The sequence below is a fragment of the Aulonocara stuartgranti genome (assembly GCF_965226115.1).
Source record: "Aulonocara stuartgranti genome assembly, chromosome: 22".
Lineage (NCBI taxonomy): Eukaryota > Metazoa > Chordata > Actinopteri > Cichliformes > Cichlidae > Aulonocara > Aulonocara stuartgranti.
This window is the reverse complement of record NC_138957.1, coordinates 14,614,433-14,633,137: the sequence shown is the minus strand read 5'-3', so window position 1 is coordinate 14,633,137 and position 18,705 is coordinate 14,614,433. Positions and strand designations below refer to the sequence as shown.

Genomic DNA, 18,705 nt, shown 5'->3' with positions numbered 1-18,705 from the left:
AACCTCTTACCAAAATCTTGTGGACTACATGTGCAGTGATGGAGGGCCTTATCAGACTTGTATAAATCCTGTGAGTACAGGTAACTGCTGCATTTCACTAATCTGACCCTAAAGGAAGTGGAGTTGCTCTCAACGTACAAACATTGTAGGTCATTGTGTAGGAAGGTTTAGTAATCTGATTGGCACTGTCATGCTACACTTCACACTAATAATTAAACAGTTTAACATAATTTTTAAAGTCAATACCTGATGAAATTTTGTCAGTGTTCACTATGTAGATAGAATTTGCATTTGTACCAAGATATTCTTTTGCTATTGGTTAAAAATCCGTGGTCCCTCCCAGTCCAAGATGGCACTCGTCTAGAATGAGATATGGACCATATAGAACTTGTTGACCATTATAAGGATAATATATAGTTATGTAGTGCACTCCAGACAGCCATACTTGTCAGTGTGAAAAATACTCCCAAAATAACCAGTGCAAGTGCAAAAGGATGTAATTTCCGGTTCACGTGGCATGCCCTTGTGGTTGTACATATGTGGTTTACCTGCCATTTCATTTACATACAACACACCATGAATTTCAGAAATTCCACTGTTTTTCTCTCTTTTATGCATTAATGTTTAATTTGGATTATATAACAAGAGCTTGGGCCCACTACAAGCAAGTTACCAAGACTACAGCTGAGGAGAAGAGAAAGAGAAGGATGTTTTTATTCTCTTTCACTCAGCTGGCTCACAAGAAGATGACATTTTGTGAGCTCATACACTTGACATCAAATAATCAAATGAGAATATTAAATAAAATTTAAAAATAGGTAAATAAAACCTAAGATGTGCTAAGTTGTGTCTTACTATTGTATAAGAAATTAAGGCAAATGCAGAAGTGTGTGAAAAAAAATTATACCACCCTTATTATTTCCATGTGAATGAAGAGGGTAAGTAGCAGCCAGGTGCTGCTAATCAAATGTACCTTATTAACTGATCTTCAGCAAATGTGAGCACCTCTGTAAAAGCAGAAGGTTTGGCACGGGGGTATTTAGAGCATTCAGGTGTGTTTTAAATCAGTGCCAAGGAAGAAAGACATCAGCAATAATCTTAGAGAAAGAAATTGTTTCTAATCATCTACAGAGACTGCAGAGACTATAAGACCTTTTTCAAACCATTTGACGTCCATCATTCCGCAGAAAGATGGATTATTCACAAGTGGAAAACATTCATGACAGCTGCCAATTCCCTAAGAGTGGAAATCTTCACCCCAAAGTCAGAACATGCAATGTTCAGCCTCGGTTAACATGTTAGATGTTAAAGTTTATGACATGACAAGTATGGCTTGTTTTGAATAGTTGCCAGGAGAAAGCCTCTCCCCTCTAAAAAGATCATGTTGCATCTGAACCAACCACAGGACTTGTGGAAAAATGTCCTTTAGACAGATGACACCAAAGCAGACACATTTGTGCTGATATGCTGTTTTTGGTATCGGCCAAATGCGATGCTGTGCATTATGGCCAAACACCTCATACCATCTGTGAAGCACTGTGGTGGAGGGGTGATGAGTTGGCTTGTTTTGCAGCCACAGGACCTGGACACCTTGCCGTCATTGAGTCAACCAATGACTGTTGTATACCAAATTGTTCTAGAGTCAAATGTGAGGCCATATGTCAATAGGTCATGAAACAGGACAATAATCCCAAGCACAGCTGCAAAAGTCCAGTTCAAACCGCATTGCATTTGAAATGTGCTGGAGGAATTTAAGAGAACCATGCATCAATTAAGTTAAGAAAAAAAAGCACATCAGCCCAGAAAGTACCTCATTCATGAGATGGCTTTCCAAGTCCTGCATCTTTGCATCTGAACATATTATTTATATAGAGCTCATTAATTCAAAGAAAATCTTTGTTTTTTTTTCTTTGCAGTTTCATTTTTTTAATTCATCAATGACTTTTTGTGGTATTGTGTAGTAGCTTTGTAAAGTTTTGTAATGTGTTTACAGTACAAAGTTGTGGTAAAAGTATGTGTTGTCTTGAGGCATTTATTGAATTTCAAAGCATAGTAATATTTTTTGCAAGAAAAAGTAGGTATTATGCTATAAGGTTATTGGTAGAGTGGTGCAAACATTTCCCATCTCCCACGCATCCTCTTCAAACCACAATTATGCAGAACCACTTGAAAGTCTTAGGTGATGGAGCAGACACACTGAGAATACAAAAATATAGTGACTATTGAAGTAGTTTCAAGTAAAATGCTAAAACACTGTATATAGAGGTTTTTTTGTCAGCTGTGTGTGTGTGTGTTGTGTGAGTCAAAATCAAGCTGTTGGCGGACCCTCACTGTGTCGGTGATGGTAATAGTTTGCCAGAGCCTTGGGGGAGCTTCTCAGCAGGCGATGGTGTGTGTATGTGTACGTGATGTTGTCTGTGTGTTTGTGTGCACATATCAGCAGGAAAGGGTAGAGCAGGCCCCACAGTGCATGTCTCAACAGCCAAGTCATCAACCCTTTTAATCCAGCCCAGCAGGGATGTGTTTGTGTTTTTGACGGCGCTTGTGTGTGTATGTTTGAAGAGCTTCGTGAGAAGTGCTTCCATGAAGTTGTTTATATTCTACTCTGAGGAGTGGCAGAAAGCTGTCCAAAACATTTTCAGCTTGATGTGATTTTTTTAAATACAATATTGAACTTTTTCTCTTTTATCCATGGCATGTTGATTTTGTTTGAAAGTATTGCCTAATATGTCTAATGTCCAATCAGATCTCTCTCTATCCCCGCCTCACCCATCCTATTCTCTCTTCTCTCCCCCTGCAGGACGAATGTCATAGGATGAACACTGCTGGTGGGGTGTGTCTGTCTGTGCTGTCCTCTCTCCTGGCTGTGGCTGGGGCCCTGGCTGCCGTGTCTGCCCTCGCTCTAGCTCCTCTCTCTGCCCTGGCTGAGGCTGCCTATGGGGTTGCCAATAGCATCCCCAGCACCGGGGCAGAGGGGGCCCCCTCGCCTTTGTCCTCACCATGCTCCAGCCTTGTAGCTGGGGTGCTCTATGGCTCTTTCTCCCTAAGGGAGCTTTTTCCCTCCAGGGCACCGGGTTGTTCCTGGTCTCTGGAAAACCCGGATCCCACCAAGTACTCCCTCTATCTCCGCTTCACGCGCCACCCTGTCATTTGTAGGACACACTCCCCCATGCTCCTTTCCCTTGACCACCACCTAGCCAATCAAAGCTGTCCCCTGCACTTACAGACGGCCACAGCCAGAGATCAGGAAGTCATCGATCTTTGTGGCAGCCGCACCAGTTCAGACGGACCTTACTCCTTTCTGCAGTTCGATAAGAACTTTGTCCAACTGTGTCTAACGAGACATCCAGCTGCAGATGAGCCTCAGGTATCTAAGGAATTGCTGGAGCTGAGACTGGTAGAGGTGTTACTCATTAACAACGAAAACTCCAGTCAGTTTACCTGCGGTGTGCTCTGCCGATGGTTCGAGGAGTGTTTGCGCACTGATCACAATGGAGACCAGGAGGTTTCTGATGGGGATGGTTGTGGGATGACCCAGACAGGCTGTATTTGTCCAAATCACAACATTATGGCACCACCTGTTCCTCTGCTCCCAGAGACACCGCACACTTTCAGTAACGGGTCACTGGCTCCTGATGACTGTTGCGTCACCGAACTGCATTCCAATGATGCAATCGCCATAGCGCCCCGAGACGTACGACAAGGTAGGATTCCTTTCACTGTAATTTATGAGGTGGTGTTTCAGTGCTGGTCTTGCTATTTTCAGTGCATCACACATGAGCACACATCCCTATGTGAAAATTACTTTGGCCTTGTAACACAACGTGCAATAAAGCAAGATAGTCCAAGGTGCAAGCTGACCCAAACACTCTGAGTTGTTTATTTTATGTATCCACTCGGAGTAACAAATGGAAAAGAAAAGTTTGTTATCGTGCCTTTTTGTAGCACCTCGAGAAGCGGTGGAGGTGGCGAGAGGAGGGTCACATTGGCTGCTTGACAGATAATTTATTATTTGAATTTTGTCTTTTGCATGTTGGCCTTTAATTAAAAAAAAACGAAGCAGTTCAAAGGAGGCCCTTTAAACCTTCCATCAAAAGATTTGTAATGCCTGACAGAAATCCAGCCATTTGATCTATATTTTAGAGATTCCCCCATGTGGCCAAGGGGTGGGTCTCCCATGACTTCAGTTTACATGCTGAACGGTATTGTGTGTGTATGTGTGTGTGTATCCATCCACTGAGAATGTTAGGACTAGATCAGATTTGACACCAATGGACAATATGCAAACCGTCTTTTCTACATCAATGAATTAGACACAAAGAAGACAATCCTTTCACGCACAATACACATGGAAATTTGTTTGCGTGTGTGCATCCGCATAAATCTGTTTTCTGCCTGCAAGCAACACAGATAAGTGCTTAACCCAAACAGAAATGGACAAGCACTTGTGCTAAAGCTTTCTAATCATTTCACTTCATCACTGCCACCAGAGTATTTAGTCTAATGTAATTAAATTAGAACAATATAGAGGTGCATGTGATATGCTGAGATGGAGTTTGCTTTTCAGGTCACATAATTGCATAATAATTTTCCTTTGGGTGCCTCATAAGCATGTTTGCAGTCTGCATAGTAATAATTAGAACCAGGTTATTGTTAGGCTTGGCCTTCCTTTAACAACACACTAACACACACACTAAGAGCTCTAGGGAGATTTTTACCTTGCTAGTGGGAAGGTTATCGTCTTCCGGATTTCATGAGCAGGGGAGCATTTATCATCTTATAACCTCATAGAGGAAGAAAAGGGTATACTTAAGGGAGATTAAGGAAGTGAGTCATTTACCATTTTGTCTTGACCTGATGTACTATTGCTTGAGAAAGTGCCATGTAACTGTTTTGGCCAAAAGTCAAACTGATAATGCAACTCTGTTAATTAATTCTAAGGGTTGCAGTGATATCCAGCTTATGCCACTGTCCTGAAAGACCTCTTAGCTTTATTTTTGTGTCACTTCCATAAGACAGTTATTTGCTGACATATTGATTAGCAGTCACATGTATGGTTTGGAGAAGGTGGCGCTACCAAAACATCAGGAGGCAAAGCTGGAGATGCTAAGAATTTCAGTGGCAGTGACCATAAGAGAGAGCATTTGAAATGATTGCATCAGAAGGGCAGCTCAGGTTTTGAGTTAAAGTTAGAGAGATAAGGCTACCTTTAATCTACCAGGATAGGAGATATGCACAGGAAGGATAGTGGATATATTGGGTAAAGAATGTTGAATATGGCGAGCCAGGCAGGAGGACAAGAGAAAGACCACAGAGAAGATGTATGGATGTATTAAAGGAGGGCATTAAGAGGGTTGGCATGAGAGAGGAAAATGTTGGCAATAGGGTTTAGATGGATGCACGCAATCCGCTGTGGGGACCCCTAAAGAGAGCAGAGAAGAAGAAAAAAAAGATTAGTTAGCAACCAGCCACTGTCCACTCCTGCAGGATGTTCTCAACCCCTGGTCTTCTGTAGAAAACATTTTTTTCTCACCAGTTCCCTTTTGCAGTAATTATCCATAAATGTTAAAATTACTGTAAATCCAGGACTGTGCTGTCAGAGTAACAGCCATAATCTTGCCTTTACTCTGCTCCTGTCCCCTTTCTGTCGACTGAAAGATAAACAATTTTGCCCCCGCTGAGTCAGAGACACTCAAAAACAAAGCTTAAATGCCAGCTTTCTCCTTCGTGCCGGTCCACTTTTTGCCTTAATGCATGGTTGCCAATTTTCAACTGTCAGCTGTGGTGAGACTCAGACACTCACTTTAAATTTAAGACGAAAACAAATAGTAAAAATTAGAACAAAGGAAATGAATTTTGACTTTAGTAAACAGGGTCTGAGTCTTAGGACAACATCTGTATAAAAGGAAATGAAACTGAAATGAAAAAGTAAAACTGCTACTCTGTAACAGCTCATCTGTCTCAGTTGCAGAAAGACAGACTCATTTATTATTGATAATAAAAATAATAATTAATGACCTAACCCCTCATCGAGATGCATCTATTTACCATATTGCTTCCATAGTTATGCAACAAATACGACTTCATTCCCAGCCAGAATTAAAACAACTGTTAAAAGTTAAAGGTCAGTTGAAACACATAAAAACTGTAGTTTTTCTGATAGTGATGGGCGCGTGTCGGTGCTAAAAAAAAAAAAAGAAGAGGTTTTGGCGCAAGAGTTAGGAAATTAGAGGAAAAGCATATAAAAACAAGCACATCAAAGAAGAAGATGAAATAAGGCAGGGTTGCCAACTCGCGATGAGAAGCCATGATGGGAACTAAATATACTGCAGTTCTTTCTTCATAAATTTTACATAAGCAATCCACTGGACATCTAATTAGCTGAACTCACAACTAAAACTTCTGAAGGTAACAATTCTATAGATCTTTTCCTTGAAATGGGCAAACAGATCTAATTACACCGAGTTACACAATCAGTATCTTTAGATTTTAGATTTATAGATGAGATAAATACATGATCAACAGAACTTTCTAATTCGTCATGAATACAAGTTAAACTCAGCAGTCGAGTTTCTTGTTTTAACAAAAGTAATTTATCAACACAGTTTACATTGTTAAGCCGTTTGAATCTGAAATCTACTTTTTTTCCTTTTTACAAGATGACCTTAACCAGTACAGTAATCAAATTGTACTAAATATGACCTAGGGTACCTACAAGGGAGCCAGAGGCATCAAATGATGAGTATTTACTTGTGAAAAAAGCCTGTTTGCTCTTCATCCATGGAGTTGGCAAAGAAAGAATTTATCTATGTAGTTTATTAGAGTGACACTTTGCTCAACCAGGTCTTTAATACCGCATATGTGTATTTTTCTATAGGCGTCTCAGTGGATGCTGGCAGGGAGAGATGGTACTTTGTAGCCAAACAGTTCATAGTAAATTCAACAAACTTGTTTGCAGAATATGAAATTGAATCTCCTCTACTGACACTGACTCTTCGAGGAGCAAACTAAACAATAATAATCATTCAACTCTCTAATCTAACTTTCTCAAATTTGCTGCAAATGTCTCAAATGGCAGAGAGTATGGAAAGTAATGCAAACAGATTGCTTTTCCAGTTTAATAAACATGTAACCTTGGGCTTTTTCTCAACTGCTGTAAATAGTTTGCAGTTTTAGTTACTCTAAAAAGCTGGACTTGCACATGACCTGCAATGTACGTATACCTAAAACAGCAAAAAAGCCATAATGCAATACGTTTATGCTTTAAAAGGCTTTTCTCTATATTTTTTGTAACTCTTGTGCTTATGATGTGATTCTTAGAGCTAACTGTTATACCACGACCATGAGCAAGTGAAGGCACATTTCAGTTCCTGAGATGTTTTGTGGCTGAATGTCAGGTCTGCTTGATAAAACTCAGATCCCCGGCTTTTCCAATCCATCAGCAGCTGTCTCCGCCCACACCTGATGTCTTCCACATAATCATTTTGTATTAAGTGAAAAAGAAAAAGGAAATACAAAGTGCTATCATACATGTGCACACATTAGCATGTGGCTAATATTTACAGTTGAAAGTTTGTGACAATGCTTATTTCCACATGCTATTTATCTCATGGTCTTTACATGTTATGCTTTCTTCTTCTGTCTTTTCTAAAACTGAAAATATTACAGCTAACTCTCCTTTGCACATTAATCAAATGCACGTACTAAAATGGACAGAGATCTCAGCATTACATAAAAATATTAATTTCACATTCTCATGTTCTTATTTCTATTGCGGTATAAAGTGAGCTTGAAGGCTTTGCTCCTGCAAATACACAGGATCCTTTAGATTTCTATTTGGAATGAAGGGCAGCCTTGCTTGAGTGAATTATTTGGCCTTTTTAGAGATGAAGAGAGAAAAACCATTTCTTAATCTAGACAATTCTTAATGGTGAACTACACTTATATATCTACACAGCAATGAGAGAATACATTAAATCTTCAAAGGAACTCTCAAATAAGATACCCTGATTGCATGTCTTTAGTGCATGTGGGTTCAATTAGTACATTGCTGCTATTAAATTGCCACCCTATTCTAAGATCCTGTGTAATTTACATGATAGCTTGTAGTTTTACTCATTCATGTCATGCCTGTGATTTGTCAATTATGTATTCATAAAGTCCGCACGTGTGCCAACAACAGCACTGTGATAGATGACAGATGGCTTCTCCTGGTGTATGAAGTGTAAGGATTAAGTTGATGACATGGAGTTCCTTGTCATGTCAGCTCGTGGCTTCCACCACATTTGCCCGTAGCTTCTACCTCACCTAATCGGAAAATGGCAATAAACAGCAGATTTATCTTACCGTGGTATACTATATTTCTTAATATCATGAGCTGTTCTGGATCCCGAGGACGTAAGAACGTCTCATTTATGTGAGAGACAGCTGAACGGAGAATATGAAGCTAGCATCATTGTTTTCAATCATTCATCAATCATTTGTGAGAGAATTACACCATCCTGTATGTGTTGGCTCATTCATCACACTACAATATCTACCGTAGTTGCCCTTTGATTTAATTAGTAGGCATGCACATATTGAATTGGGGCTCTAAGTGGAAGCTTCCTTCTCAAGTTTGCAAGGGTGTAATTTGGTGCTTGTTTTTCTTTTGTTATTCATCGTATTGTTTGCACTAGTTGGTATTAGGAATGAAAAGACTGCTGTTGTAAGCACAGAGAAGTGTCAGTTTAAATAATGTACTCTTCAGGAAATACTATAGGATGCAGCCTCAAGCTAACCTTAAAAAATTTCAGCCTCTGTTCTCCATGCCAAGAAGACGGGAGTCCATTCTTTTAAAGAAAAAAAAAAAGAAAAACAAGTCCATAAACTCCATAAACTGCACTGGTTGCATTTTACTTAAATGCAACGTGGTGTATATGTATTGCTATTCTTTAAAAAATAAATAGAAAAGTTAATAGAGTAATTTTACTGTAATTTTTCCTTTATTTATAAAAAAAAAAAGGCTCAACCTTTACAGTAAATACCAGCACTTTGTTGTTCTTAATTACTATTGTCAAAAGAATTTTTATTGGTGCCGACTGTTAGACGTACAGTCTTGTGTTCTTTTTCTTTCTTTCTTTCTTCCTTTTATTTTGGCACTGGAGTGGAACTAAAGTTCAACCCATAAATATAGGAATGAAGCAGCTGAAGAAGTGTCCACTGCCTCCAGTGCAAGTGCAATCTGGCTTTGTGCTGTCATGACACATTCGGGTCATATTTGTAATGTCCACCAGCAGTGTTTACAAATGCAGGAGAGCAAGGACAGCTGGACTTGTCTTTGACTTGTATTTCTCTTACTTTAATCTGAGTGACTTTGATCAGCTACAGTGGTACACAATGATTCATTCCTTTAACAGTCCAGTACCACAGAGACCTGTGCACATAATAAAATATGCTCAAGTTTCATAAATTGTCGGAAAAAAACATATATTTCAGGATGACAGTTTTTGTAATACACAATGCTGTTCAAATGTCTTAAGTCACCCGATTTTTATTAGGAAAATAACAAAATTTGTGCAGTGATTTATTGAAATGTGCAAATGGAAATGGAAATATAGTGCGTAAGGCAAAAACTGAGTTTGTACAATTCTAAAGAGCTTGAAAGTCAGTATTTTGTATTACAACCTTTCTGGTAATTTTACTTTGTAAATGGAGGCATTCAAAGCTCTTCTTTGAAGAAGCTTGACCTGCCTTTTGTACTTTTTTTGATCAACATGACCCCACGCTGCTTCAATAATGTGAGTTCTTCTTGTGGAATTTGGCGTTTGAATAGTTTCTTGACGGCCAAACTTCCACTGAGATCATTTCTTCCATGAATAAAATGAATAAAGAAGTGATGGATGACTTAAGACTTTCATACATGACTACAGTATTTTACTATGCTTAGTTACAGATACTTCATGGCAAGTCTGCATGCTTAAATATTGACATCTGAATTTTTGCGAGTAAGGTGTCGTTAATTTCCTTATACGCTTCATTATCCAGCTGTCAAAAGGTCACTTTGCTGGACATCTGCCTTAATCCCTGCACATTCCCACATCCATACTGCACACACTCACACACACTCACATACACAGTTACAGCATTTCACTTCCAAGGGAATTCATGTTAACACAGATTCAGGTTGCGAATTATGTCATATGCATGTGGTAGGGGTGTAGAAAGAGGAGGTGGAAACACAGAAAGGAGGAAATTAGAGAGGGAACTGGGATTTGACGAGAGCTCTGGGGACCAGATCAACCTTGCATTGAGCAGAAGCCAGTGGTCCGTCACTTAAAAATACACACTTACACACGCACACCTAGACACAGACACACACACAAGCAGTCAGTTCATCCCTTCCTCACGGAATACTATCGCTTCTTGGTAATTAGAGCGGAGAGAAGTGTGTGCTTTTTCTTGTGTATCTCGAGCAACATGGGTAATATGTGTTTATTCTCACAGTGTGCTGGTACACTGTATTTACATACAGGTGTTTGCATAACCCTTTACCCGAACACATACAAACACAATGAAAAATGCAGGCTGCAAACACACGCCACGGCTTATGACAAAAAGTAATTGCATGCCATACAATACAGTAGCTGCGGAGATATTTTTTCCCTAAAAGAATGGAGCACGGCCACGTGTGTGTGTGTGTGTGTGCGTGTGTGTGTGTGTGTGTGTGTGAAAGACTGTGGCAGGAGAATTAGTATTCTGTGCACATGGTACTGAACGGGCTCAGCACTGAGCCCCTTTATGCTTCAGCAAAGGCCCAAACACTCACATAAGCACACACACACACACACACACACACACACACACACACACACACACACACACACACACACACACACACACACACTCACATAAACACACACACATTGATAGACATACACACCTTGTCATTTAAATCCTTTCCAATTTTCTCAACAGATTGCTTTGGATCAGTATGGATTGGAACAGTACACAAGCCAACTTCCTGCTGATGCCATTAAATATGCCACAAATCAAAATTATATTGTATATTGTGTATTTTCCAATAAATATGACCTCTTTGTCCTCTTTTTCTTACATTCTTTTTTTGTTTTTTTTTGTTTTGCAGATGGCACAATACATTTGCATAGTATGCATGCTTGCTTGACTCCTACATGTTATACTCTGCCACTATGTCTTATTTTGCCTCCCACCACTGCCATCTGCACATATAGATTCAAGATGTTTATTCTCAGTTTTTGACACAGATTTTGGTTTTTTTTAAGCGGGTTGTATTCTGTTAGAATTCAATTATGTGAGCTGTGTTGATGTGTGATATTGCAGGTGTTAACTCCAATACACAAACAGCTTATAAAAGGCAATTTCAGGCTGTTTAGATTGAGTTCTGTAACTCCTCTCTAATTAACGTCTTCAGATATCTCGCTGCGTTGCGTTCCAATTGCATCCATTGTCGTTTCTGGTGCGCTGGTTAGCTTTTTGAGTTGAAAAAGAAAATGTACGATGTTTAAACTCAATTTGCGTTTTCAACAAAGACAGAATTTGATCCATAAATGATCCATAAACAGGTAGACACAATGACTTTTTTAACACCAAAGGATTAAAAAAGTATTGTAAAAAGCATATACTCTCACTCACTCATGCTAAATGATCTAGTAAACTTCCTGTTTGTTTGTTTGCTTCTTTTTCTTTTTTCTTTTTTTTACCCCTGTGGTGATGAGGGCAAATCTGCATGGTATACCAAAGGCTTAAGCGGGTTTTGACCTTTTCATCTCATTTCTCTCACCAATCAGTCATGGCATATGGCTGCCCCTTCCTGGGCCTGGTTCTGCTGCAGGTTTCTTCCTATTAAACGGGAGTTTTTCCTTCCCACTGTAGCTAAGTGCTTGCTCAAAAGAGGTTGTTGTAGTTTTCTCTCTATTATTTTGGTGTCTTTACCTTACAAAATAAAGCACCTTAGGGTGACTGTTTTGATTTAACGCTATATAAATAACATTTAATTCAATTCAATTGAGCTCAATTGAATTAAACTGAAAAACCTTATTAATCAGAGAATATTTATGGAAGGAATTGGCAATATGTTCTCCAGGAACATACTATACCAATACTAGCTTACTGAGAACAACATAAAAAGAGTGAAGACACATATAACATTAAAATGCATACATACACACACACAGACAGACACACACAAGAGGATATAGGAAGAATATAGTACAGCAGAGTTTCAGTATCCTGGCCCCGTGTTGAAAATGCCTTTCAGATCCCAAGGGTGTAACTGGTCGAGGGGAATAAGATGGGGGCAAAGGTTGGTGCTGAATTAGGTCTATCACTCTGTCTGCACCTAATGAAAGTTGTATGATGTTAGGAGGCGAGCGAAGTCAGAGTAAAATTGTGAGCGGGATATTTTAGGCCAGCGGAAGTTTTGAGCGACATGCGAGGAGATGAAGTGAAGCGAGGGAGATGTGGTTAAGGCACCAGTGGGCCAAATTAGATAACCTCCAGAGAGCCCCCATCCCATGCATACCCATCATTTGAGACTGCACTGTGCAGCATGTGTGTGTATGCCTGCATGTGTGCATGAGTAGAGAGTGAGAACAAGAGCAAGTGTGAGTTAGTGCGAGCGCCCAGGATATTTGTGTGTGAACGAGTGGATGACGAAAAACCTCAGAGCTACAGCGTCTCTCAGAAGGCTCTCACAGCTTTAGAGTGGCCATAGAGCGATTCGTTGATAATGGAATACAATGATGTATTACAGCGCAGACACACACATAGATGCACACTCACATAGTCTGTATCACTCTCTGGCCCACTGACTCCCAAAGTCAAGCTCCGATGACTTCATGTGTTCGATTAACTGCAGAAAATAGACAGGCATTCCACAGAGCACCTGTGCCCACAGTCGCATGATACAATCCCCACAGGAGGCTAGCGTGCATGTGGATGTGTGTGCAATTGTTTGTTGGACTTCCAGTCGCGTGATGATATTAAAGAAAAGCTTTCCAATGTCAGAGTCCAACCATGCAAATCTCTGTGACAGGGTTGACATTTTGCGTGAAGCATCAGCCTCTGCGGTTTTATAAAGAGTAAAAAAAACAAGAAAAAAAATATGTTGGTGTGGCACCGCTTGCTGATTTTCAACCACACACCCCTGCGTTGTTTTGGCAACAGTGACATTTCATGTGAGCGCAACGCTGACATGCAGTTTGAAGCAAAGCATTTGATTTTAAGCAACTATCTGAGGGATGCGAATGGCGGTTCACCTGCACGACAAAATTCTGTCTTTGCTTTGACAAGAACACAACAAAAGCCTTTGCCTACATACAGTGGCAATTTGATCCATCACAATTAGCTTGATAGCTGTGCAGTGGAGCACGTGATGCTAATGTGGCCATGGGTACTATTCCACTCCCAGCAGCCCAACTGTAGGTGACATTTATCTATGTTTTTCACTGACTTTTAGTGTTCTTCTCCTCTGACTTTCCTTCTAACATCAGTGGAACGCCATGAATTATGTTAGGCCGTTTGTATTCCCTCACTTCATGTGCTCCATCTGTTATGGCTGGGTGTTGCTGCCTGCTTAAAGTGTTCAAATATATTGTTTTAAATTGGAAAAGAGGAACAGACGATACAGTTTATATCAGTTTGATTTGACGCAACACTTTTCTCCTGTAAACTCTCCAGCTTGTGGACCCTATCCCACCACTCCCTTCACATCTCCAGTCCTGCTCACTACACACTACTCATCAAACCATAAATAATAAGTGATGTCAAACATAATATTAAAAAGCACTGAAACACAGAAAGTGCTGAGCATCCACTATGTCACTTTAGTGCTTTAAGATGTTAGTTTGGATCAACCCAGCTCTTGAGAACACCAAGCAAAGCAGAGCAGCTCCCGTATTACTCCCAGACTCAACTATTGGAATTACTATTCATCACATATATGGGGCCTCATAGTATCATATTATCCTAACAGAGAATTTCACTCTTGAAGGACAAGTTTACCTGTGATTCTCCCATTTTACTTTAGTTTTTCCCCCATATTTTTTAACAATACATTGAATTTCATGGACCCCACTAACAGTGTGACTATGTGGAATCAGTTAAATGTTTGGGCTTTTGAGACAGTCACCCTAAGATAAAGCTTAAAACTTTCTTTCTTTTTTTAAAATTGAAACTTATTATTACGGGCTCAGTCACACAATAGCAAAATTATGATGTCAACCTTGGGACTTGGAAAAATTTAATTCTTTTTTTTTTGCTCTTTATATTCTGATTCTAATTCTATATAAAAGCAAGGTTGCCAAGTGTCATTTTGCACTTAAACCGCTGTCCTGCAATAACTTTGTCACTATTTGTGGAGGAGTTTCTAAATTTGTGTTTTAAATCTATGATACTAGGGTTCTGATTGAGCTCTGTAAGCCGTTTATGTCAATTTCTAGAGTTAGCAAAGTTTAATGTTAGTATTTTGTACATGTAGATGGCACCAGATAACCATCATATTATCGCAAACAGATTGCATTTAATTGCCAACTTGTCCACACTGCTTCGCAAGCTCCATCCTAATGCTGTTTCATCACCATCTTGAGGCAACTAAGTTCCTTTGGAGACAGCAGCAGACTGCAAATGTTTCAGACCTGTCCTCATCTTTGAAGCAACGATTTCAAAGGCCTATGTTTTCACTCCTTGTGCATAAATATATATTGCGTGTCATTCGCTTTTTTCCCATCCTTTTCTGCAGTTTGTGTCTTTGTTATTGTGTTATTCGGCACGTCTCTATGCTCATCTATCCTGTCTTCTTTTTCTCCTCTTCCTCCAACCAGTTGGAGCAGATGGCTGCTCCACCCTAAGCCTGGCGATTCTGTTACAAGCAAGTTGTCTCTCAGTGCAGTGAGCGAGCTTATACAGGATCTAATCGTTGAGTTTTCTTTCTCTAAAATTGTGGGGTCTCGCTGTACAACACAAGACGAGATGGCTGTTGTTGTGGCGTGATAGCCACTGATATGGCTTTGTGTCGACATGGATACTTGCTTCTGATTGTTTCTCTAATTCTTCAAAATAAAGAACAGAAACTGTTCAGCAAATGTGACTTTGCTGTTGATTGAAAGCAACCTTTTTGCTTGTACCTTTTCTTGACAAGTACTGTGCCACTCCAACAACTCACCAAAAAAATCCCCAACACACAATAGCCCTGGTGAATAGCATGTGAGCTTTTATAAAGTAATTGTTCCCAGTGTATCTTGTCCACTCATAGTTCAGCCATGCGTGGGAAGTGCAATGCTTTGACCCATGTGGTAAACAACTGGCCACCTGAGCCCGCAGCAGTTACTTTGCATGTGTATCTGCTTTTGTATCAGCATTCACAGCATAAAGCGCATTTGCTCTCGTGACCGTATATGCGTGCGTGGTGGAGTGTGAGGAGATAATCTTACTTGCTGGGACATCTGGAAGATTTATGGTGGCAGTATAATTACTTCTTGGTACAGTAAGTGATTTAACACATGTGGAACCTGCCACCTGTCAGGTGGAATGAGGCTGGAAACGCCTTTGCAGTTGATAACCAGTGGTGATCTAATGCTCTTCTGAAGGTGCTATGGATACTAACATCCATTTCAAGAAGTGAGCTGATGGTATTGTCACCAGGAGAGACATAGTAAGACAGACAGAGGAGGGTTACTGATACCAAGCATCAAGGCACATGACATATTGCCTGCCATTATGTAAATCTGTTTTTTACTTCCAAGTATCAAGGAAAGACACATTCCCATGCTGCTGCTGCTGCCGGGGTGCATTTAAGTTCAAAGACCTGTAAGTGTATGTCGTCTTGAACTGTTTCTATTCTTGATGCATGATGGAGAACTTACCCTGGTACACAGCCCTGAAAGAAGATGGGGTTTTATAGCTGTGTGTGTGTTACCGCTCACTGGCATTTGCAAATATCTGTCCCACATTCAGGGTGTGTCCACTGCAAAATCATATAAAAAAATATTAAAAGAAAAATGGAGAAAAGGTTTCCCCAGCGTTTGTCTTATCTTTAGTGGAATTCATACTTTCTGATTAGAACCTATATCTGTGGAATTAAAGTGGAATTTTGCAGGTGTGTGTGAGAGGGAAGGACCTGGTAATACGGCGTTGTGACGCTGAGATTTGTTGTTCGGGTCAATTTCATCCCACAGCTTATTAGCATGGCCTAGCACTTCATGCTCTATCATTTTGCCACAAGTGACTTCCTTGATATTTTTGTGAAGTTTGGCCGGTGACACTAAAGATCATCAGTGTCTTAATCTTAAATTGACATTGGCATACTACTGGCTGTCCTGAAGGCTAAATTACCCTGTTGCTGAACAGAGTAATCACCAAAATGTTGCAAAATGTTACAAACAAGGTGTCTGTTAGTGGCTGTGTGTGATGCACCAGGTTATGACTGTCTCTTGTTAGTGGGAATGTGTGTATTTTAACCCACGCCGCAATCCTTTCCTAAGCCTAACCAAGAAGTTTCAAATGCCAGTGAGTGAAAGCAAAACGAGGCAAAGTGGGTAACACTTTGCACAAATGGGACCCAGTTTGTTGGCGTTACTTATACCTGCTGCTTAGTGATGGGAGGTCCGGCTCTTCTATTTTAGCCTAATTTAACAATTAGGAATGTTTTTTGTGCTGGGAGACAATTTTTTATTCATGTTTTTATAAAATAAATATTTTTATTCATTTACTACTACTAAGGAGAACATACATGGGGTTTAAGGCCTGGACAAAAGTTTGAAATGAAAAATGGCTGAAAATAAAAATGGGTGTGATTTCAGCCAGTGCCTCATTTTAGCTTTGCAGTCTTCAGCAGGGCTGAGCAGGAGCACCTGAAGATTCAGCTCTCCTTGTCGTTGTTTACTACAATGAATCGGCTCGCTCACAAATGACACATCACTATTGCTGTCCCTGTAAAACTATGATGTCACCTTTTTATAAAAAGGTGCAGGATTTCCTGGTCGTCAACCAGGAGATTGTTGACGACAAGGTCAGTTGCATCTACTAAATTCTACAAAAGGTTGGACTTATTCTGTATTTTCACATCCTTTGAGCCGTCAGATTTTTTAATGAATTCTAGAATAAATGTAATTACTTGCCTCATGCAAGCATTGCATTTCTTAAGATTTATATGAGGGAACTCATTGCAGATTCTTATGTATGAAACTATGATTTACTTATCATGAAAGGACCAGATCATTCTGGGACACCTGCCCGCGTTACATCTTTATTCTTAATATAACCTTTATGATATGTGCACATGGACACTCTTCCCCCCTCCAATGTCTCCTCTGGTGAACTTATCTGTGTTCATTTGGCTTGACAAGAGGGGAATCTGTTTGCCAGACACATGATAGCCTCCCATGGACAAAGCTATCTATCTTAATACAGTGAGGGAAACTCTCTCTCAGACACACAGACACGCGTAGTTCTTCCTGAAAGCCTAGTGTGTGTTTCAAACACTGCAGATGTGAATTTCAAAATCATTCCCAATCACTAAGCATGACCTTTGTTTGTCTCCTGTGACTGAGCTATACAATCCCTGGAATTTTAAATCTTCCGTTTTTCGTATACATAGCTATTCATTTTCAGATCTGTGAAAATAGCTGTAATTCCTAAAAAAGTTAAAGCAATGCTTTTATTAAACCCTTTGAATTAAAGCTGAAAGTCTGCATTTCAATCAAGTCTTGATTGTTTGATCCACTCTGGTGGTGGACAGAGTGGTAACTGTGAGAGAGACTGGCCCTGAATACTGGATCAGAAATACACAAACACACATTGGAATGCTCACAAAGATGAATGTGCACTTAAAAAAAGAAAAGCATACACACAGCACAACACAAACGCCCATCAGCTTGCAGCAGAGAGGGAGATATAACAGTTCCTGCAATGGGAATCTGGCAACGCTGCTCAAGATAAACACAATAGCTTGGCATGAAGGTGATCACGCGTGTGCTTGTGAGTGTGCAAAGGAAGCAAGAAAGGGCGCTGTGGGCAAGCGAGTCGATATCTGACAGCAGCCACCTTCTGTAACTGGAGTAAAATTCCCCCCAAAACATCAAAACAGCGAGCTGCGAATGGTGACCACCGAGTGACAGCCACTCCTGCCCTTGCGAAGTCAAAGTCAGACTTCAAAAACAAGCATGACTGGTGCCTCTCTTGCTCTCCCTCTGCCTCGTGCGCTCTTTTTGTCAGTGCACATCATCGTCACCAGCCGGTGTGTGGCAATTAAATATATCCCTGGGCAATGACGCCCTATTTAGAAATCATTACAAGACAAGGAAATCGTGCCCCTCGTCTTTAGCAAAAACACACGGGAAAGTGTATGTACCCGTCTGCCTGTGTGTGCGTGTGTGTGTGTGTGTGTGTGTGTGCTGGTCGGTTTCCTGTGCATCCCTTACTTTCGCTATCCGTCATTCTGTTCCGCTCATCCATGGCTCTTTGCTTCCAAGATAACTCTCCCCCTCAGACAGTTTCCAGGAGAGCAGTAAATCCTCTCCTTCCTCCTTTTACCCTGGCCTCCTTCCCTATATGTCAGTTATAGATGTTATCATCTGCATGTAATAGAAACAGAGCAGTGGGGAGACACTATGGTCAACTACACAAGTGCACATGCTGGAAAACTGAATGTCAGGGCATTTTAGGTAGTGGTCAGTAGTACTTTAATAT

The 18,705-nt window shown here is 40.3% G+C and overlaps 1 protein-coding gene across 22 annotated transcripts in view; it reads left to right on the top strand.

The window, feature by feature from the left end:
* adgrb2 (adhesion G protein-coupled receptor B2) overlaps positions 1-18,705 on the top strand; it is a 258,133-nt gene that overhangs the window by 71,853 nt on the left and 167,575 nt on the right. For 21 of the 22 annotated variants that reach the window (XM_082522234.1, XM_082522244.1, XM_082522247.1 and 18 more), the window contains one exon: positions 2,801-3,704. In XM_082522234.1, coding sequence (XP_082378360.1) covers positions 2,816-3,704 — 889 coding nt within the window. In that variant the 5' untranslated portion in view covers positions 2,801-2,815. Of the gene's footprint in view, positions 1-2,800; positions 3,705-18,705 lie in introns of those variants that run through there. The other variant, XM_082522246.1, reaches the window with a different exon arrangement.